This window comes from Hydractinia symbiolongicarpus, chromosome 5 (assembly GCF_029227915.1).
Source record: "Hydractinia symbiolongicarpus strain clone_291-10 chromosome 5, HSymV2.1, whole genome shotgun sequence".
In the NCBI taxonomy this organism is placed as follows: domain Eukaryota; kingdom Metazoa; phylum Cnidaria; class Hydrozoa; order Anthoathecata; family Hydractiniidae; genus Hydractinia; species Hydractinia symbiolongicarpus.
Window position 1 is genome coordinate 32,186,087 of NC_079879.1, and position 22,339 is coordinate 32,208,425.

The 22,339-nt window shown below is 35.6% G+C and overlaps 2 protein-coding genes across 2 annotated transcripts; both read right to left on the reverse strand.

Moving 5' to 3' along the window:
* Positions 1 to 15,803: 15,803 nt before the first annotated feature.
* Positions 15,804 to 17,330, reverse strand: LOC130646120 (uncharacterized). Its single transcript, XM_057452258.1, has 2 exons — positions 16,669 to 17,330; positions 15,804 to 16,515 (listed from the first exon to the last, which is right to left on the reverse strand). The coding sequence occupies exons 1-2, from the start codon at positions 17,328 to 17,330 to the stop codon at positions 15,804 to 15,806; spliced, it is 1,374 nt and encodes a 457-aa protein (XP_057308241.1).
* A 2,731-nt stretch (positions 17,331 to 20,061) lies between these two features.
* On the reverse strand, positions 20,062 to 21,588 carry LOC130646121 (uncharacterized). The gene is made up of 2 exons (XM_057452259.1): positions 20,927 to 21,588; positions 20,062 to 20,773 (listed from the first exon to the last, which is right to left on the reverse strand). Exons 1-2 carry the CDS (start codon positions 21,586 to 21,588, stop codon positions 20,062 to 20,064), a joined length of 1,374 nt encoding a protein of 457 aa, XP_057308242.1.
* Positions 21,589 to 22,339: the final 751 nt, after the last annotated feature.

Below are 22,339 nucleotides of genomic sequence, written 5' to 3' on the forward strand. Positions count from 1 at the left end.
TACTGTAGGACCAACCCTAGCCGTTAGCCCGCGCTGAAGAAATAGAGACAGTTTCAAAAACTACATTTTATTGACTTTCTAACAGTATCAGTCCGTTTGAGTTACAACGGTTGCGTCACATATTCATACCAACATGTATTTTTTTGATATGTTTCTGATGTTACTAGGTTGCATCGCTTTTAACGGTGGAACGATTGACTATGGGACTTAATTGGACTGATTTTAGTCTTTGAACTTATAAGTGGGACAAATGAGACAATTGGACCCCAGAAATAACATTATTCTTAGTTTGACATGATTGCTCGAACTCAGCGATTACACTGGGCGCTGTGGTAGCGCTTTATATAAAAGTGTAGAGAAATAAGTCAGTTTCTACTGTGGGACCAAGCCTAACCGTTATCCCGCGCTGAAGAAATAGGGACAGTTTCAAGAACTATATTTCATTGACTTTCTAACGGTATCAGTCCGTTTAAGTTTCAACGGTTGCGTCACTTATTCGTACCAACATGTATTTAGCGATATGTTTCTGATGTTACTAGGCTGCATGGCTTTGAACGGTGGAACAATTGACTATGGGAGTTAATTGAACTGATTTTATACTTTAAACCTTTAAATGTGATAAATGAGAAAATTGGACACCCAGAAATAATATTCTTCTTAGTTTGACATGATTGCTCGAACTCAGCGTTTACACTGGGCGCTGTGGTAGCGCTTTACTTAAAAATGTAGATAAGTAAGTCATGTTTTACTGTGGGTCCAATCCTAACCGTTAGCACGCGCTGAAGAAATAGAGACAGCTTCAAAAACTACATTTCATTGACTTTCTAACGGTATCAATGTGTTTGAGTTACAACGGTTGCGTCACCTATTCGTACCAACATGTATTGAGCGATATTTTTCTGATATTGCTAGGTTGCATCGCTTTTAACAGTGAAAAGATTGACTGTGGGACTTTATTGAACTGATTTTGGACTTTGACCTTATATATGTGATAAATTAGCCTATTGGACTCCAAGAAATAACATTCTTCTTAATTTGACATGATTGCTGGAACTCAGCGATTACACTGGCCGCTGTGATAGCGCTTTATTTAAAACTGTAGATAAATAAGTTATTTTTTACTTTGGGACCAATCCTAACCGTTAGCCCGCGCTGAAGAAATAGAGACAGTTTCAGAAACTACATTTCCTTGACTTTCTAACGGTATCAGTCCGTTTGACTTACAACGGTTGCGTCACATATTCGTACCAACATGTATTTAGCTATATTTTTCCGATATTTTAAGGTTGCTTTGCTTTTAACAGTGAAGCGATTGACTGTGGGACTTAATTGAACTGATTTTAGTCTTTGAACTTATAAATGTGACAAATGAGACAATTGGACCCCAGAAATAACATTCTTCTTAGTTTGACATGATTGCTCGAACTCAGCGATTACACTGGGCGCTGTGGTAGCGCTTTATATAAAAGTGTAGAGAAATAAGTCAGTTTCTACTGTGGGACCAAGCCTAACCGTTAGCCCGCGCTGAAGAAATAGGGACAGTTTCAAGAACTATATTTCATTGACTTTCTAACGGTATCAGTCCGTTTAAGTTTCAACGGTTGCGTCACTTATTCGTACCAACATGTATTTAGCGATATGTTTCTGATGTTACTAGGCTGCATGGCTTTTAACGGTGGAACAATTGACTATGGGAGTTAATTGAACTGATTTTATACTTTAAACCTTTAAATGTGATAAATGAGAAAATTGGACCCCCAGAAATAATATTCTTCTTAGTTTGACATGATTGCTCGAACTCAGCGTTTACACTGGGCGCAGTGGTAGCGCTTTACTTAAAAATGTAGATAAGTAAGTCATTTTTTACTGTGGGTCCAATCCTAACCGTTAGCGCGCGCTGAAGAAATAGAGACAGCTTCAAAAACTACATTTCATTGACTTTCTAACGGTATCAATGTGTTTGAGTTACAACTGTTGCGTCAACTATTCGTACCAACATGTATTGAGCGATATTTTTCTGATATTGCTAGGTTGCATCGCTTTTAACAGTGAAAAGATTGACTGTGGGACTTTATTGAACTGATTTTGGACTTTGACCTTATATATGTGATAAATTAGCCTATTGGACTCCAAGAAATAACATTCCTCTTAATTTGACATGATTGCTGGAACTCAGCGATTACACTGGCCGCTGTGATAGCGCTTTATTTAAAACTGTAGATAAATAAGTTATTTTTTACTTTGGGACCAATCCTAACCGTTAGCCCGCGCTGAAGAAATAGAGACAGTTTCAGAAGCTACATTTCCTTGACTTTCTAACGGTATCAGTCCGTTTGACTTACAACGGTTGCGTCACATATTCGTACCAACATGTATTTAGCTATATTTTTCCGATATTTTAAGGTTGCTTTGCTTTTAACAGTGAAGCGATTGACTGTGGGACTTAATTTAACTGATTTTGGACTTTGACCTTAATAATGTGATAAATGAGCCATATCGACTCCAAGTAATAACATTCTTCTTAATTTGACATGATTGCTCGAACTCAGCAATTACACTGGGCTCTGTGGTAGCGCTTTATATAAAAGTGTAGATAAATAAGTCAGTTTCTACTGTGGGACCAATCATAACCGTTATCCGCGCTGAAGAAATAGGGACAGTTTCAAAAGCTACATTTCATCGACTTTCTAACGGTATCAGTCCGTTTGAGTTACAACGGTTGCGTCACATTTTCGTAGCAACATATATTTATCGATATGTTTCTGATATTACTAGGTTGCATCACTTTTAACAGTGAAACGATTGACTGTAGGATTAAATTGAACTGATTTTGGACTTTGACCTTATGAATGTGTTAAATGGGCCAATTGGACTCCAAGAAATAACATTCTTCATAAATTGACACGATTGTTGGTACTCAGCGATTACACTGGCCGCTGTTATAGCGCTTTATTTAAAGTTGTAGATAAATAAGTCATTTTTTACTGTGGAACCAATCCTAGGCGTTAGCTTGCGCTGAAGAATTAGAGAAATTTTCAAGAACTACATTTCATTGTCCCTCTAACGGTATCAGTCCGTTTGAGTTTCAAGAGTTGTGTCACATATTCGTACCAACGTGTATTTAGCGATATGTTTCTGATATTACTAGGTTCCATCGCTTTTAACATTGAAACGATTGACTGTGTGACTTAATTGAACTGGATTTAGACTTCGAACTTATAAATGTGATAAATGAGACAATTGGACCCAAAGAAATAACATTCTTCTTAATTTGACATGATTGCTCGACTTCAGCTATTACACTGGGCTCTGTGGTAGTGCTTTATTTAAAAGTGTAGATAAATAAGTCAGTTTTAACTGTGGGACCAATCCTAGCCGTTAGCGCGCGCTGAAGAAATAGAGAAAGTTTCGAAAACTACATTTCATTGACTTTCTAACATAATCAGTCCGTTTGAGTTACAACGGTTGCGTCACATATTCGTACCAACATGTATTTAGCGATATGTTTCTGATGTTACTAGGTTGCATCGCTTTTAACAGTGGAACGATTGACTATGGGACTTAATTGAACTGATTTTAGACTTTGAACTTATAAATGTGATAAATGAGACAATTGGACCCCCAGAAGTAACATTCTTCTTAATTTGACATGATTGCTCGACTTCAGCTATTACACTGGGCTCTGTGGTAGTGCTTTATTTAAAAGTGTAGATAAATAAGTCAGTTTTAACTGTGGGACCAATCCTAACCGTTAGCCCGCGCTGAAGAAATAGAGACAGTTTCAGAAGCTACATTTCCTTGACTTTCTAACGGTATCAGTCCGTTTGACTTACAACGGTTGCGTCACATATTCGTACCAACATGTATTTAGCTATATTTTTCCGATATTTTAAGGTTGCTTTGCTTTTAACAGTGAAGCGATTGACTGTGGGACTTAATTGAACTGATTTTGGACTTTGACCTTAATAATGTGATAAATGAGCTATATCGACTCCAAGTAATAACATTCTTCTTAATTTGACATGATTGCTCGAACTCAGCAATTACACTGGGCTCTGTGGTAGCGCTTTATATAAAAGTGTAGATAAATAAGTCAGTTTCTACTGTGGGACCAATCATAACCGTTAGCCGCGCTGAAGAAATAGGGACAGTTTCAAAAGCTACATTTCATCGACTTTTTAACGGTATCAGTCCGTTTGAGTTACAACGGTTGCGTCACATTTTCGTAGCAACATATATTTATCGATATGTTTCTGATATTACTAGGTTGCATCACTTTTAACAGTGAAACGATTGACTGTAGGATTAAATTGAACTGATTTTGGACTTTGACCTTATGAATGTGTTAAATGGGCCAATTGGACTCCAAGAAATAACATTCTTCATAAATTGACACGATTGTTGATACTCAGCGATTACACTGGCCGCTGTTATAGCGCTTTATTTAAAACTGTAGATAAATAAGTCATTTTTTACTGTGGAACCAATCCTAGGCGTTAGCTTGCGCTGAAGAATTAGAGAAATTTTCAAGAACTACATTTTATTGTCCTTCTACCGGTATCAGTCCGTTTGAGTTTCAAGAGTTGTGTCACATATTCGTACCAACGTGTATTTAGCGATATGTTTCTGATATTACTAGGTTCCATCGCTTTTAACATTGAAACGATTGACTGTGTGACTTAATTGAACTGGATTTAGACTTCGAACTTATAAATGTGATAAATGAGACAATTGGACCCAAAGAAATAACATTCTTCTTAATTTGACATGATTGCTCGACTTCAGCTATTACACTGGGCTCTGTGGTAGTGCTTTATTTAAAAGTGTAGATAAATAAGTCAGTTTTAACTGTGGGACCAATCCTAGCCGTTAGCGCGCGCTGAAGAAATAGAGAAAGTTTCAAAAACTACATTTCATTGACTTTCTAACATAATCAGTCCGTTTGAGTTATAACAGTTGCGTCACATATTCGTACCAACATGTATTTAGCGATATGTTTCTGATGTTACTAGGTTGCATCGCTTTTAACAGTGGAGCGATTGACTATGGGACTTAATTGAACTGATTTTAGACTTTGAACTTATAAATGTGATAAATGAGACAATTGGACCCCCAGAAGTAACATTCTTCTTAATTTGACATGATTGCTCGACTTCAGCTTTCACACTGGGCGCTGTGGTAGTGCTTTACATAAAAATGTAGATAAATAAGTCATTTTTTACTGTGGGACCAATCCTAACCGTTAGCGTGCGCTGAAGATATAGAGAAAGTTTGGAAAACTACATTTCATTGACTTTCTAACGGTATCAGTCAGTTTGAGTTACAACGGTTGCGTCACATATTCATACCAACATGTATTTAGCGATATGTTTCTGATGTTACTAGGTTGCATCGCTTTTAACGGTGGAACGATTGACTATGGGACTTAATTGGACTGATTTTAGTCTTTGAACTTATAAATGTGACAAATGAGACAATTGGACCCCAGAAATAACATTCTTCTTAGTTTGACATGATTGCTCGAACTCAGCGATTACACTGGGCGCTGTGGTAGCGCTTTATATAAAAGTGTAGATAAATAAGTCAGTTTCTACTGTGGGACCAAGCATAACCGTTAGCCCGCGCTGAAGAAATAGGAACAGTTTCAAGATCTATATTTCATTGACTTTCTAACGGTATCAGTCCGATTGAGTTACAACGGTTGCGTCACATTTTCGTACCAACATATATTTAGCGATATGTTTCTGATATTACTAGGTTGCATCGATTTTAACAGTGAAACGATTGGCTGTGTGACTTAATTGAACTGATGTTAGACTTTGAACTTATAAATGTGATAAATGAGACAATTGGACCCCCAGATATAACATTCTTCTTAATTTGACATGATTGCTGGAACTCAGCGATTACACTGGGCGCTGTTGTAGCGCTTTACTTAAAAATGTAAATAAACAAGTCATTTTATACTGTTTGAAAAATCCTAACCGTTAACGCGCGCTGAAGAAATAGAGACAGCTTCAAAAACTACATTAAATTGACTTTCTAACGGTATCAATCTGATTGAGTTACAACGGTTGCGTCACATATTCGTACCAGCATGTATTTAGCTATATTTTTCCGATATTTCAAGGTTGCTTTGCTTTTAACAGTGAAACGATTGACTGTGTGACTTAATTGAACTGGATTTAGACTTCGAACTTATAAAGGTGATAAATGAGACAATTGGACCCCAAGAAATAACATTCTTCTTAATTTGACATGAGTGCTCGACTTCAGCTATTACACTGGGCTCTGTGGTAGTGCTTTATTTAAAAGTGTAGATAAATAAGTCAGTTTTAACTGTGGGACCAATCCTAGCCGTTAGCGCGCGCTGAAGAAATAGAGAAAGTTTCGAAAACTACATTTCATTGACTTTCTAACGGTATCAGTCCGTTTGAGTTACAACGGTTGCGTCACATATTCGTACCAACATTAATTTAGCGATATGTTTCTGATGTTACTAGGTTGCATCGCTTTTAACGGTGGAACAATTGACTATGGGACTTAATTGAGCTGATTTTGGACTTTGACCTTATGAATGTGTTAAATGAGACAATTGGACCCCAGAAATAACATTCTTCTTAGTTTGACATGATTGCTCGAACTCAGCGATTACACTGGGCGCTGTGGTAGCACTTTATATAAAAGTGTAGATAAATAAGTCAGTTTCTACTGTGGGACCAAGCATAACCGTTAGCCCGCGCTGAAGAAATAGGAACAGTTTCAAGATCTATATTTCATTGACTTTCTAACGGTATCAGTCCGATTGAGTTACAACGGTTGCGTCACATTTTCGTACCAACATATATTTAGCGATATGTTTCTGATATTACTAGGTTGCATCGATTTTAACAGTGAAACGATTGGCTGTGTGACTTAATTGAACTGATGTTAGACTTTGAACTTATAAATGTGATAAATGAGACAATTGGACCCCCAGATATAACATTCTTCTTAATTTGACATGATTGCTCGAACTCAGCGATTACACTGGGCGCTGTTGTAGCGCTTTACTTAAAAATGTAGATAAACAAGTCATTTTATACTGTTTGAAAAATCCTAACCGTTAACGCGTGCTGAAGAAATAGAGACAGCTTCAAAAACTACATTAAATTGACTTTCTAACGGTATCAATCTGATTGAGTTACAACGGTTGCGTCACATATTCGTACCAGCATGTATTTAGCTATATTTTTCCGATATTTCAAGGTTGCTTTGCTTTTAACAGTGAAACGATTGACTGTGTGACTTAATTGAACTGGATTTAGACTTCGAACTTATAAAGGTGATAAATGAGACAATTGGACCCCAAGAAATAACATTCTTCTTAATTTGACATGAGTGCTCGACTTCAGCTATTACACTGGGCTCTGTGGTAGTGCTTTATTTAAAAGTGTAGATAAATAAGTCAGTTTTAACTGTGGGACCAATCCTAGCCGTTAGCGCGCGCTGAAGAAATAGAGAAAGTTTCGAAAACTACCTTTCATTGACTTTCTAACGGTATCAGTCCGTTTGAGTTACAACGGTTGCGTCACATATTCGTACCAACATGTATTTAGCGATATGTTTCTGATGTTACTAGGTTGCATCGCTTTTAACGGTGGAACGATTGACTATGGGACTTAATTGAGCTGATTTTGGACTTTGACCTTATGAATGTGTTAAATGAGACAATTTGACCCCCAGAAATAACATTCTTCTTAGTTTGACATGATTGCTCGAACTCAGCGATTACACTGGGCGCTGTGGTAGCGCTTTACTTAAAAATGTAGATAAGTAAGTCATTTTTTACTGTGGGACCAATCCTAACCGTTAGCCGGGTTGAAGAAATATGGACAGTTTCAAAAACTACATTTCATCGACTTTCTAACGGTATCAGTCCGTTTGAGTTACAACGGTTGCGTCACATATACGTACCAACATGTATTTAGCTATATTTTTCCGATATTTTAAGGTTGCTTTGCTTTTAACAGTGAAACGACTGACTGTGGGATTTAATTTAACTGATTTTGAACTTTAAACTTATAAATGTGACAAATGAGACAATTGGACCCCAGAAATAACATTCTTCTTAGTTTGACATGATTGATCGAACTCAGCGATTACACTGGGCGCTGTGGTAGCGCTTTATATAAAAGTGTAGATAAATAAGTCAGTTTCTACTGTGGGACCAAGCCTAACCGTTAGCCCGCGCTGAAGAAATAGGGACAGTTTCAAGAACTATATTTCATTGACTTTCTAACGGTATCAGTCCGTTTGAGTTACAACGGTTGCGTCACATTTCGTACCAACATATATTTAGCGATATGTTTCTGATATTACTAGGTTGCATCGTTTTTAACAGTGAAACGATTGACTGTGGGATTTAATTGAACTGATTTTGGACTTTGAGCTTATGAATGTGTTAAATGTGCCAATTGGACTCCAAGAAATAACATTCTTCATAAATTGGCACGATTGTTGGAACTCAGCGATTACACTGGCCGCTGTTGTAGCGCTTTACTTAAAAATGTAGATAAACAAGTCATTTTTTACTGTTTAAAAAATCCTAACCGTTAACGCGCGCTGAAGAAATAGAGACAGCTTCAAAAACTACATTAAATTGACTTTCTAACGGTATCAATCTGATTGAGTTACAACGGTTGCGTCACATAATCGTACCAGCATGTATTTAGCTATATTTTTCCGATATTTCAAGGTTGCTTTGCTTTTAACAGTGAAACGATTATCTGTGTGACTTAATTGAACTGGATTTAGACTTCGAACTTATAAATGTGATAAATGAGACAATTGGACCCCAAGAAATAACATTCTTCTTAATTTGACATGAGTGCTCGAGTTCAGCTATTACACTGGGCTCTGTAGTAGTGCTTTATTTAAAAGTGTAAATAAATAAGTCAGTTTTAACTGTGGGACCAATCCTAGCCGTTAGCGCGCGCTGAAGAAATAGAGAAAGTTTCGAAAACTACATTTCATTCACTTTCAACGGTAACAGTCCGTTTGAGTTACAACGGTTGCGTCACATATTCGTACCAACATGTATTTAGCGATATGTTTCTGATGTTACTAGGTTGCATCGCTTTTAACGGTGGAACAATTGACTATGGGACTTAATTGAGCTGATTTTGGACTTTGACCTTATGAATGTGTTAGATGAGGCAATTTGACCCCCAGAAATACCATTCTTCTTAGTTTGACATGTTTGCTCGAACTCAGCGATTACACTGGGCGCTGTGGTAGCGCTTTACTTAAAAATGTAAATAAGTAAGTCATTTTTTACTGTGGGACCAATCCTAACCGTTAGCTGGCGCTGAAGAAATAGAGACAGCCTCAAAAACTACATTTCATTGACTTTCTAACGGTATCAATCTGTTTGAGTTACAACGGTTGCGTCACATATTCGTCCCAACATGTATTTAGCTATATTTTCCGATATTTTAAGGTTGTTTTGCTTTTAACAGTGAAACGATTGACTGTGGGACTTAATTGAACTGATTTTGGAATTTGACCTTAATAATGTGATAAATGAGCCATATCGACACCAAGTAATAACATTCTTCTTAATTAGACATGATTGCTCGAACTCAGCAATTACACTGGGCTCTGTGGTAGCGCTTTATATAAAAGTGTAGATAAATAAGTCAGTTTCTACTGTGGGACCAATCATAACCGTTAGTCGCGCTGAAGAAATAGGGACAGTTTCAAAAACTACATTTCATCGACTTTCTAACGGTATCAGTCCGTTTGAGATACAACGGTTGCGTCACATATTCGTACCAACATGTATTTAGCTATATTTTTCCGATATTTTAAGGTTGCTTTGCTTTTAACAGTGAAACGACTGACTGTGGGATTTAATTTAACTGATTTTGAACTTTGAACTTATATATGTGATAAATGAGCCATATCGACTCCCAGTAATAACATTCTTTTTAATTTGACATGATTGCTGGAACTCAGCGATTTCACTGGCCTCTGTGATAGCGCTTTATTTAAAACTGTAGATAAATAAGTTATTTTTTACTGTAGGACCAATCCTAGCCCTTAGCCCGCGCTGAAGAAATAGAGACAGCTTCAAAAACTACATTAAATTGACTTTCTAACGCTATCAATCTGCTTGAGTTACAACGGTTGCGTCACATATTCGTACCAGCATGTATTTAGCTATATTTTTCCGATATTTCAAGGTTGCTTTGTTTTTAACAGTGAAACGATTGACTGTGTGACTTAATTGAACTGGATTTAGACTTCGAACTTATAAATGTGATAAATGAGACAATTGGACCCCAAGAAATAACATTCTTCTTAATTTGACATGAGTGCTCGACTTCAGCTATTACACTGGGCTCTGTGGTAGCGCTTTATATAAAAGTGTAGATAAATAAGTCAGTTTCTACTGTGGGACCAATCATAACCGTTAGCCGCGCTGAAGAAATAGGGACAGTTTCAAAAACTACATTTCATCGACTTTCTAACGGTATCAGTCCGTTTGAGTTACAGCGGTTGCGTCACATATTCGTACCAACATTTATTTAGCTATATTTTTCCGATATTTTAAGGTTGCTTTGCTTTTAACAGTGAAACGACTGACTGTGGGATTTAATTAAACTGATTTTGAACTTTGACCTTATATATGTGATAAATGAGCCATATCGACTCCCAGTAATAACATTCTTCTTAATTTGACATGATTGCTAGAACTCAGCGATTTCACTGGCCTCTGTGATAGCGCTTTATTTAAAACTGTAGATAAATAAGTTATTTTTTACTGTAGGACCAATCCTAGCCCTTAGCCCGCGCTGAAGAAATAGAGACAGCCTCAAAAACTATATTTCATTGACTTTCTAACGGTATCAATCTGTTTGAGTTACAACGGTTGCGTCACCTATTCGTACCAACATGTATTGAGCGATATTTTTCTTATATTGCTAGGTTGCATCGCTTTTAACAGTGAAATCATTGACTGTGGGACTTAACTGAACTGATTTTGGACTTTGACCTTATATATGTGATGAATGAGCCTATTTGATTCTAAGAAATAACATTCTTCTTAATTTGACATGATTGCTGGAACTCAGCGATTACACTGGCCGCTGTGATAGCGCTTTATTTAAACCTGTAGATAGATAAGTTATTTTTTACTGTTGGACCAATCCTAGTCGTTAGCCCGCGCTGAAGAAATAGAGACAATTTCAAAAACTACATTTCATTGACTTTCTAACGGTATCAGTCCGTTTGAGCTACAACGGTTGCGTCACATATTCGTCCCAACATGTATTTAGCTATATTTTTCCGATATTTTAAGGTTGCTTTGCTTTTAACAGTGAAACCATTGACTGTGGGACTTAATTGAACTGATTTTGGACTTCGAACTTATAAATGTGATAAATGAGACAATTGGACCACAAGAAATAACATTCTTCTTAATTTGACATGAGTGCTCGACTTCAGCTATTACACTGGGCTCTGTGGTAGTGCTTTATTTAAAAGTGTAAATAAATTAGTCAGTTTTAACTGTGGGACCAATCCTAGCCGTTAGCGCGCGCTGAAGAAATAGAGAAAGTTTCGAAAACTACATTTCATTGACTTTCAACGGTATCAGTCCGTTTGAGTTACAACGGTTGCGTCATATAATCGTACCAACATGTATTTAGCGATATGTTTCTGATGTTACTAGGTTGCATCGCTTTTAACGGTGGAACGATTGACTATGGCTCTTAATTGAGCTGATTTTGGACTTTGACCTTATGAATGTGTTAAATGAGACAATTTGATCCCCAGAAATAACATTCTTCTTAGTTTGACATGATTGCTGGAACTCAGCGATTTCACTGGCCTCTGTGATAGCGCTTTATTTAAAGCTGTAGATAAATAAGTTATTTTTTACTGTAGGACCAATCCTAGCCTTTAGCCCGCGCTGAAGAAATAGAGACAGCTTCAAAAACTACATTAAATTGACTTTCTAACGCTATCAATCTGATTGAGTTACAACGGTTGCGTCACATATTCGTACCAGCATGTATTTAGCGATATTTTTCTTATATTGCTAGGTTGCATCGCTTTTAACAGTGAAATCATTGACTGTGGGACTTAACTGAACTGATTTTGGACTTTGACTTTATATATGTGATGAATGAGCCTATTTGATTCCAAGAAATAACATTCTTCTTAATTTGACATGATTGCTGGGACTCAGCGATTACACTGGCCGCTGTGATAGCGCTTTATTTAAAACTGTAGATATATAAGTTATTTTTTACTGTTGGACCAATCCTAGTCGTTAGCCCGCACTGAAGAAATAGAGACAGTTTCAAAAACTACATTTCATTGACTTTCTAACGGTATCAGTCCGTTTGAGTTACAACGGTTGCGTCACATATTCGTCCCAACATGTATTTAGCTATATTTTTCCGATATTTTAAGGTTGCTTTGCTTTTAACAGTGAAAAGATTGAATGTGGGACTTAATTGAACTGATTTTGGACTTCGAACTTATAAATGTGATAAATGAGACAATTGTACCCCAAGAAATAACATTCTTCTTAATTTGACATGAGTGCTCGACTTCAGCTATTACACTGGGCTCTGTGGTAGTGCTTTATTTAAAAGTGTAAATAAATAAGTCAGTTTTAACTGTGGGACCAATCCTAGCCGTTAGCGCGCGCTGAAGAAATAGAGAAAGTTTCGAAAACTACATTTCATTGATTTTTAACGGTATCAGTCCGTTTGAGTTACAACGGTTGCGTCATATATTCGTACCAACATGTATTTAGCGATATGTTTCCGATGTTACTAGGTTGCATCGCTTTTAACGGTGGAACGATTGACTATGGGACTTAATTGAGCTGATTTTGGACTTTGACCTTATGAATGTGTTAAATGAGACAATTTGATCCCCAGAAATAACATTCTTCTTAGTTTGACATGATTGCTCGAACTCAGCAATTACACTGGGCGCTGTTGTAGCGCTTTACTTAAAAATGTAGATAAGTAAGTCATTTTTTACTGTGGGACCAATCCTAACCGTTAGCTGGCGCTGAAGAAATAGAGACAGCCTCAAAAACTACATTTCATTGACTTTCTAAAGGTATCAATCTGTTTAAGTTACAACGGTTGCGTCACCTATTCGTACCAACGTGCATTGAGCGATATTTTTCTTATATTGCTAGGTTGCATCGCTTTTAACAGTGAAATCATTGACTGTGGGACTTAACTGAACTGATTTTGGACTTTGACCTTATATATGTGATGAATGAGCCTATTTGATTCCAAGAAATAACATTCTTCTTAATTTGACATGATTGCTGGAACTCAGCGATTACACTGGCCGCTGTGATAGCGCTTTATTTAAAACTGTAAATAAATAAGTTATTTTTTACTGTTGGATTAATCCTAGTGGTTAGCCCGCGCTGAAGAAATAGAGACAGTTTCAAAAACTACATTTCATTGACTTTCTAACGGCATCAGTTCGTTTGAGTTACAACGGTTGCGTCACATATTCGTCCCAACATGTATTTAGCTATATTTTTCCGATATTTTAAGGTTGCTTTGCTTTTAACAGTGAAACGATTGACTGTGGGACTTAATTGAACTGATTTTGGACTTTGACCTTAATAATGTGATAAATGAGCCATATCGACACCAAGTAATAACATTCTTCTTAATTTGACATGATTGCTCGAACTCAGCAATTACACTGGTCTCTGTGGTAGCGCTTTAAATAAAAGTGTAGATAAATAAGTCAGTTTCTACTGTGGGACCAATCATAACCGTTAGCCGCGCTGAAGAAATAGCGACAGTTTCAAAAACTACATTTCATCGACTTTCTAACGGTATCAGTCCGTTTGAGTTACAACGGTTGCGTCACATATTCGTACCAACATGTATTTAGCTATATTTTTCCGATATTTTAAGGTTGCTTTGCTTTTAACAGTGAAACGACTGACTGTGGGATTTAATTTAACTGATTTTAACTTTGACCTTATATATGTGATAAATTAGCCTATTGGACTCCCAGAAATAACATTCTTCTTAATTTGACATGATTGCTGGAACTCAGCCAAAACACTGGCCGCTGTGATAGTGCTTTATTTATAACTGTAGATAAATAAGTTATTTTTTACTGTGGGACCAATCCTAGCCGTTAGCCCGCGCTGAAGAAATAGAGACAGTTTCAAAAACTACATTCCATTGTCCTTCTAACGATATCAGACCGTTTGAGTTACAACGGTTGCGTCACATTGGCGTATTAACATGTATTTAGCGATATGTTTCTGATATTATTAGGTTGCATCGTTTTTAACAGTGAAAAGATTGACTGTGTGACTTAATTGAACTGATTTTGGACTTTGACCTTATATATGTTATAAATAAGCCTATTGGACTCCAAGAAAAAACATTCTTCTTAATTTTACCTGATTGCTGGAACTTAGCGATTACACTGGCCGCTGTGATAGCGCTTTATTTAAAACTGTAGATAAATAAGTCAGTTTCAACTGTGGGACCAATCCTAGCCGTTAGCGCGCGCTGAAGAAATAGAGAAAGTTTTGAAAACTACATTTCATTGACTTTCTAACGTTATCAGTCCGTTTGAGTTACAACGGTTGCGTCACATATTCGTACCAACATGTGTTTAGCGATATGTTTCTGATATTACTAGGATCCATCGATTTTAACAGTGAAACGATTGACTGTGTGACTTAATTGAACTGATTTTAGACTTTAAACTTATAAATGTGACAAATGAGACAATTGGATCCCCAGAAGTAACATTCTTCTTAATTTGACATGATTGCTCGACTTCAGCTTTCACACTGGGCGCTGTGGTAGCGCTTTACTTAAAACTGTAGATAAATAAGTCATTTTTTACTGTGGGACCAATCCTAGCCGTTAGCTCGCGCTGAAGAAATAGAGACAGTTTCAAAGACTATATTTCTTTGAATTCTTTATAGGTTTGCCTTTTCATAGTTAGTTAGCAAATATTTCTTGGGTTTAAGGCAATAAATAACAAATTAAATTTTGATAAATTTTCTCCCTGATCTTTGTCAGAGCATCTTCAGATCACAAGTAAAAACGTCTTTCAACATGCATGTACAAAATGTTAAAAATTCTCTTGATAAAAATAAAATCGTTTATTAACAATAAAAGTCGTTAAAAATTATAATATGTTTTCCCAAATTTCAGATAATCGTCTTATTTCATCTTTTTTGTTCAATAAATCCGATTTATGTTGTTTAATCGCTAATGCCTCTTTAAATTTTCTTTTAATAAAATTGTTTTCCCTATAGAGAATTTCTATTTTCTCAAAGTCCATTTCGTGTTTTGTTTCTTTAATGTGTTTAGACATTCCAAAGACGTTTTCTTTATCGTTTTTTGCGCCATTTTTGTGTTCTTTTATTCGTGTTGTCAACTTCCTTCTTGTTTCTCCTATGTAATATTTTCCACAATCTCCACACGTTACTTTATATACAACACCTGATTCATTGTCTTGGTTTCCCTTTTTAATATTTTGTTGCCTTTTACAACATTTTTTAGCGCTTTGGTTTTCGTATGTGTTAATTTTACATTAAATTTCTTGCATACTCTGGCGATTTGTTCTGAGATGCCTTTTTCATAGGGTAAAAACAATCGAATTGAATTCGTGTCGTCATCTGTCTGGTTTCTTCCATTACATTCTTTGTTTAATGTTTCTTTTATCGTTTTTGTTACGATGTTCTTGGGAAACTCATTTAATTGCGTAGTTTTTTGTATATAATTCAATTTTTCTTAGAGGTCTGCTTCTTCTGTGCAAATGGTTTTTGCTCTTCTCGTTAAAGTTTTAATTGTCGATAATTTTACGTGTAAAGGTTGGTTTGACGTATAATTAGTGTATTGTCCCGTATGCGTAGGTTTTTTATACACTTTTGTTTTCACTGTATTATCATCTTTTCTCATTATTAAACAATCCAAAAATGGGATCTGGTCATCCTTTTCTTCCTCCGCTGTGAATTTTACCTTTGAATAAGTGTTATTCAGCTCATTTAAGGTGTCCTCGGTTTTATGTTTTGTAACAGTGAACGTATCGTCTACTTTTCTTAGCCAAATTTTTGGTGCGTGTAACATTGAGTAGATACTATTTTCTTCTATTCTTTGAATGTAGATTTCGGCAAAACATGGCGACGCAGGTGATCCCATGAAAAGACCATCCGCCTGGTTGCAGAATTTGTTTCCTATTTTGAAGGTCATAAATTCAACTGAGATTTTCACGAGACGTACTAAGGCTTCTTTATTAAGATTTGTTTTAAAAGTGTCTTCTCTGATTCTCCTTTCTACTTCATGTATGACTTCAGATTTTGGTAGGGAAGGGTACATATCTGCAATATCAAAACTCACCAACTTCTCATTCTCGTCCAAATTAATTTCTTTTACTTTGTTAACAAATTGCTCCGTGTCTTTTATGTATGATTTTGCTGACGTTGTTAGATATTTAAGTTCTTTACTAACAAATTTAGCAATTTTGTAGAATACAGATCCTTAAGTGTTTATTATAAGTCTGACCTTTAGTGGGTTTTTATGAGTTTTTAATGAGGGTCTTGCCATAGGTGTTGACGGCGTAATTTGTTTTAATTGTTTTATTTGTTCTATCGATAACCTGTTTTCTTTTCGGAGATTTGCGATTTCCTTGTTAATAGCCGTTTTTGCTTTCTCAATATTATCACTTTTCAGTTCTACATATCTCTCTTTGTTGGATAATTCTTGATTAATTAATTCGTCTACTTTTTGTTGCGAAATTATGCATGTTGCTCTGCCTTTGTCGTTTTCGATCAAAATAAGTCTATTTTGTTTCAACCATTCATTTAATCCATTACACAGCTCATTTGTAATATTTGTTAATTTAGTGTTTTTTTCTTTTTCCATAATTCTTTTGCATTCAAATCGAAATCCATTTGCCATTGAAGGTGAAGAAAATGATTTTGCTGCTTTTTTGATTCCACAAATCATGTCAATTATAGGTAATTTCTTCGTTGAAATTTTGAATTCGAGACCCTTTGACAATAATGGAATAAATTCATCAGGAATTTCAATACCAGAAAAGTTTAATAGCGTTTTTGTTTGGTGTTCTTTCTTCTCTTCTGGTGTTATCTCTTTATTTTGTTTGAACTTTTTCTTTAGTAATATTTCGAATTTTCTTGACAGATGCGTGTTTTTGTGTTCAATTTTCTTTGAATGTCTTTTCTTTGTGAGTTGTACAAGGTTTGCATAAACAGTAAGAGATAATGTATCTTCTATCAGATTTTCGTTTTTTTGTTTCATCTGTTGTTGTTTCCAGCGTTTAGAGTTACTATATTTCTTTGACTTTCTAACAGTATCAGTCCGTTTGAGTTACAAGGTTGCTTCACATATTCGTAACAAAATGGATGTAGCAATATGTTTGAGATATTACTAGGTTACATCGCTTTTAACAGTGAATCGATTGACTGTGGGACTTATTTGAACTGATTTTGGACTTTGACCTTATTAATGTGATAAATGAGCCAATTCGACTCCAAGAAATAACATTCTTCTTAATTTGACATGATTGCTGTAACTCAGCGATTACATTAGTCGGTGTGATAGCGCTTTATTTAAAAGTGTAGATGAATAAGTCAATTTTTACTGTGGGACAAATCCTAGCCGTTAGCGCGCGCTGACGAAGTAGAATCAGTTTCAAAAACTACATCTCCTTGACTTACTAACGGTATCAGTCAGTTTCACCTACAACGGTCGCGTCACTTATTTGTACCAACATGTATTTAACGGTATGTTTCTGATATTACGAGGTTGCAATGCTTTTAACGGTGAAACGATTGACTGTGGGACTTAATTGAACTGATTTTGGACCTTGACCTTGTTAATGTGATAAATGAGCCAATTCGACTCCAAGAAATAACATTCTTCTTAATTTGACATGATTGCTGTAACTCAGCGATAACACTAGCCGCTGTGATAGCGCTTTATTTAAAAGTGTAGATGAATAAGTCATTTTTTACTGTGGGACAAATCCTAGCCGTTAGCGCGCGCCGACAAAATAGGATCAGTTTCAAAAGCTACATTTCATTGACTTACTAACGGTGTCAGTCCGTTTCACTTACAACGGTTGCGTTACCTATTCGTACCAACATGTACTTAGCGATATTTTTCTGATATTACTATTTTGCATCGCTTTTAACGGTGAAACGATTGACTGTGGGACTTAATTGAACTGATTTTGGACCTTGACCTTGTTAATGTGATAAATGAGCCAATTCGACTCCAAGAAATAACATTCTTCTTAATTTGACATGATTGCTGTAACTCAGCGATAACACTAGCCGCTGTGATAGCGCTTTATTTAAAAGTGTAGATGAATAAGTCATTTTTTACTGTGGGACAAATCCTAGCCGTTAGCGCGCGCCGACAAAATAGGATCAGTTTCAAAAGCTACATTTCATTGACTTACTAACGGTGTCAGTCCGTTTCACTTACAACGGTTGCGTTACCTATTCGTACCAACATGTACTTAGCGATATTTTTCTGATATTACTATTTTGCATCGCTTTTAACGGTGAAACGATTGACTGTGGGACTTAATTGAACTGATTTTGGACCTTGACCTTGTTAATGTGATAAATGAGCCAATTCGACTCCAAGAAATAACATTCTTCTTAATTTGACATGATTGCTGTAACTCAGCGATAACACTAGTCGCTGTGATAGCGCTTTATTTAAAAGTGTAGATGAATAAGTCATTTTTTACTGTGGGACAAATCCTAGCCGTTAGCGCGCGCCGACAAAATAGGATCAGTTTCAAAAGCTACATTTCATTGACTTACTAACGGTGTCAGTCCGTTTCACTTACAACGGTTGCGTCACCTATTCGTACCAACATGTACTTAGCGATATTTTTCTGATATTACTAATTTGCATCGATTTTAACAGTGAAACGATTGACTGTGTGACTTAATTGAACTGATTTTAGACTTTCAACTTATAAATGTGACAAATGAGACAATTGGATCCCCAGAAGTAACATTCTTCTTAATTTGACATGATTGCTCGACTTCAGCTTTCACACTGGGCGCTGTGGTAGCGCTTTACTTAAAACTGTAGATAAATAAGTCATTTTTTACTGTGGGACCAATCCTAGCCGTTAGCTCGCGCTGAAGAAATAGAGACAGTTTCAAAGACTATATTTCTTTGAATTCTTTATAGGTTTGCCTTTTCATAGTTAGTTAGCAAAAATTTCTTGGGTTTAAGGCAATAAGTAACAAATTAAATTTTGATAAATTTTCTCCCTGATCTTTGCCAGAGCATCTTCAGATCACAAGTAAAAACGTCTTTCAACATGCATGTACAAAATGTTAAAAATTCTCTTGATAAAAATAAAATCATTTATTAACAATAAAAGTCGTTAAAAATTATAATATGTTTTCCCAAATTTCAGATAATCGTCTTATTTCATCTTTTTTGTTCAATAAATCCGATTTATGTTGTTTAATCGCTAATGCCTCTTTAAATTTCCTTTTAATAAAATTGTTTTCCCTATAGAGAATTTCTATTTTCTCAAAGTCCATTTCGTGTTTTGTTTCTTTAATGTGTTTAGACATTCCAAAGACATTTTCTTTATCGTTTTTTGCGCCATTTTTGTGTTCTTTTATTCGTGTTGTCAACTTCCTTCCTGTTTCTCCTATGTAATATTTTCCACAATCTCCACACGTTACTTTATATACAACACCTGATTCATTGTCTTGGTTTCCCTTTTTAATATTGTGTTGCCTTTTACAACATTTTTTAGCGCTTTGGTTTTCGTATGTGTTAATTTTACATTAAATTTCTTGCATACTCTGGCGATTTGTTCTGAGATGCCTTTTTCATAGGGTAAAAACAATCGAATTAAATTCGTGTCGTCATCTGTCTGGTTTCTTCCATTACATTCTTTGTTTAATGTTTCTTTTATCGTTTTTGTTACGATGTTCTTGGGAAACTCATTTAATTGCGTAGTTTTTTGTATATAATTCAATTCTTCTTAGAGGTCTGCTTCTTCTGTGCAAATGGTTTTTGCTCTTCTCGTTAAAGTTTTAATTGTCGATAATTTTACGTGTAAAGGTTGGTTTGACGTATAATTAGTGTATTGTCCCGTATGCGTAGGTTTTTTATACACTTTTGTTTTCACTGTATTATCATCTTTTCTCATTATTAAACAATCCAAAAATGGGATCTGGTCATCCTTTTCTTCCTCCGCTGTGAATTTTACCTTTGAATAAATGTTATTCAGCTCATTTAAGGTGTCCTCGGTTTTATGTTTTGTAACAGTGAACGTATCGTCTACTTTTCTTAGCCAAATTCTTGATGCGTGTAACATTGAGTAGATACTATTTTCTTCTATTCTTTGAATGTAGATTTCGGCAAAACATGGCGACGCAGGTGATCCCATGAAAAGACCATCCGCCTGGTTGTAGAATTTGTTTCCTATTTTGAAGGTCATAAATTCAACTGAGATTTTCACGAGACGTAGTAAGGCTTCTTTATTAAGATTTGTTTTAAAAGTGTCTTCTCTGATTCTCCTTTCTACTTCATGTATGACTTCAGATTTTGGTAGGGAAGGGTACATATCTGCAATATCAAAACTCACCAACTTCTCATTCTCGTCCAAATTAATTTCTTTTACTTTGTTAACAAATTGCTCCGTGTCTTTTATGTATGATTTTGCTGACGTTGTTAGATATTTAAGTTCTTTACTAACAAATTTAGCAATTTTGTAGAATACAGATCCTTAAGTGTTTATTATAAGTCTGACCTTTAGTGGGTTTTTATGAGTTTTTAATGATGGTCTTGCCATAGGTGTTGACGGCGTAATTTGTTTTAATTGTTTTATTTGTTCTATCGATAACCTGTTTTCTTTTCGGAGATTTGCGATTTCCTTGTTAATAGCCGTTTTTGCTTTCTCAATATTATCACTTTTCAGTTCTACATATCTCTCTTTGTTGGATAATTCTTGATTAATTAATTCGTCTACTTTTTGTTGCGAAATTATGCATGTTGCTCTGCCTTTGTCGTTTTCGATCAAAATAAGTCTATTTTGTTTCAACCATTCATTTAATCCATTACACAGCTCATTTGTAATATTTGTTAATTTAGTGTTTTTTTCTTTTTCCATAATTCTTTTGCATTCAAATCGAAATCCATTTGCCATTGAAGGTGAAGAAAATGATTTTGCTGCTTTTTTGATTCCACAAATCATGTCAATTATAGGTAATTTCTTCGTTGAAATTTTGAATTCGAGACCCTTTGACAATAACGGAATAAATTCATCAGGAATTTCAATACCAGGAAAGTTTAATAGTGTTTTTGTTTGGTGTTCTTTCTTCTCTTCTGGTGTTATCTCTTTATTTTGTTTGAACTTTTTCTTTAGTAATATTTCGAATTTTCTTGACAGATGCATGTTTTTGTGTTCAATTTTCTTTGAATGTCTTTTCTTTGTGAGTTGTACAAGGTTTGCATAAACAGTAAGAGATAATGTATCTTCTATCAGATTTTCGTTTTTTTGTTTCATCTGTTGTTGTTTCCAGCGTTTAGAGTTACTATATTTCTTTGACTTTCTAACAGTATCAGTCCGTTTGAGTTACAAGGTTGCTTCACATATTCGTAACAAAATGGATGTAGCAATATGTTTGAGATATTACTAGGTTACATCGCTTTTAACAGTGAATCGATTGACTGTGGGACTTATTTGAACTGATTTTGGACTTTGACCTTATTAATGTGATAAATGAGCCAATTCGACTCCAAGAAATAACATTCTTCTTAATTTGACATGATTGCTGTAACTCAGCGATTACATTAGTCGGTGTGATAGCGCTTTATTTAAAAGTGTAGATGAATAAGTCAATTTTTACTGTGGGATAAATCCTAGCCGTTAGCGCGCGCTGACGAAGTAGAATCAGTTTCAAAAACTACATCTCCTTGACTTACTAACGGTATCAGTCAGTTTCACCTACAACGGTCGCGTCACCTATTTATACCAACATGTATTTAACGGTATGTTTCTGATATTACGAGGTTGCAATGCTTTTAACGGTGAAACGATTGACTGTGGGACTTCATTGAACTGATTTTGGACCTTGACCTTGTTAATGTCATAAATGAGCCAATTCGACTCCAAGAAATAACATTCTTCTTAATTTGACATGATTGCTGTAAATCAGCGATAACACTAGCCGCTGTGATAGCGCTTTATTTAAAAGTGTAGATGAATAAGTCATTTTTTACTGTGGGACAAATCCTAGCCGTTAGCGCGCGCCGAC

What these genes read in the sequence shown, in the direction of transcription:
- LOC130646120 (XM_057452258.1), bottom strand. Translation starts at nt 17,330, where the DNA reads ATGAAACAAAAAAACGAAAATCTGATAGAAGATACATTATCTCTTACT. An exon ending in AATCTCCGAAAAGAAAACAG is followed by an intron (nt 16,516 to 16,668) that starts GTTATCGATAGA and finishes TAAATTTGTTAG; the next exon opens with TAAAGAACTTAAATATCTAA.
- LOC130646121 (XM_057452259.1), bottom strand. Translation starts at nt 21,588, where the DNA reads ATGAAACAAAAAAACGAAAATCTGATAGAAGATACATTATCTCTTACT. An exon ending in AATCTCCGAAAAGAAAACAG is followed by an intron (nt 20,774 to 20,926) that starts GTTATCGATAGA and finishes TAAATTTGTTAG; the next exon opens with TAAAGAACTTAAATATCTAA.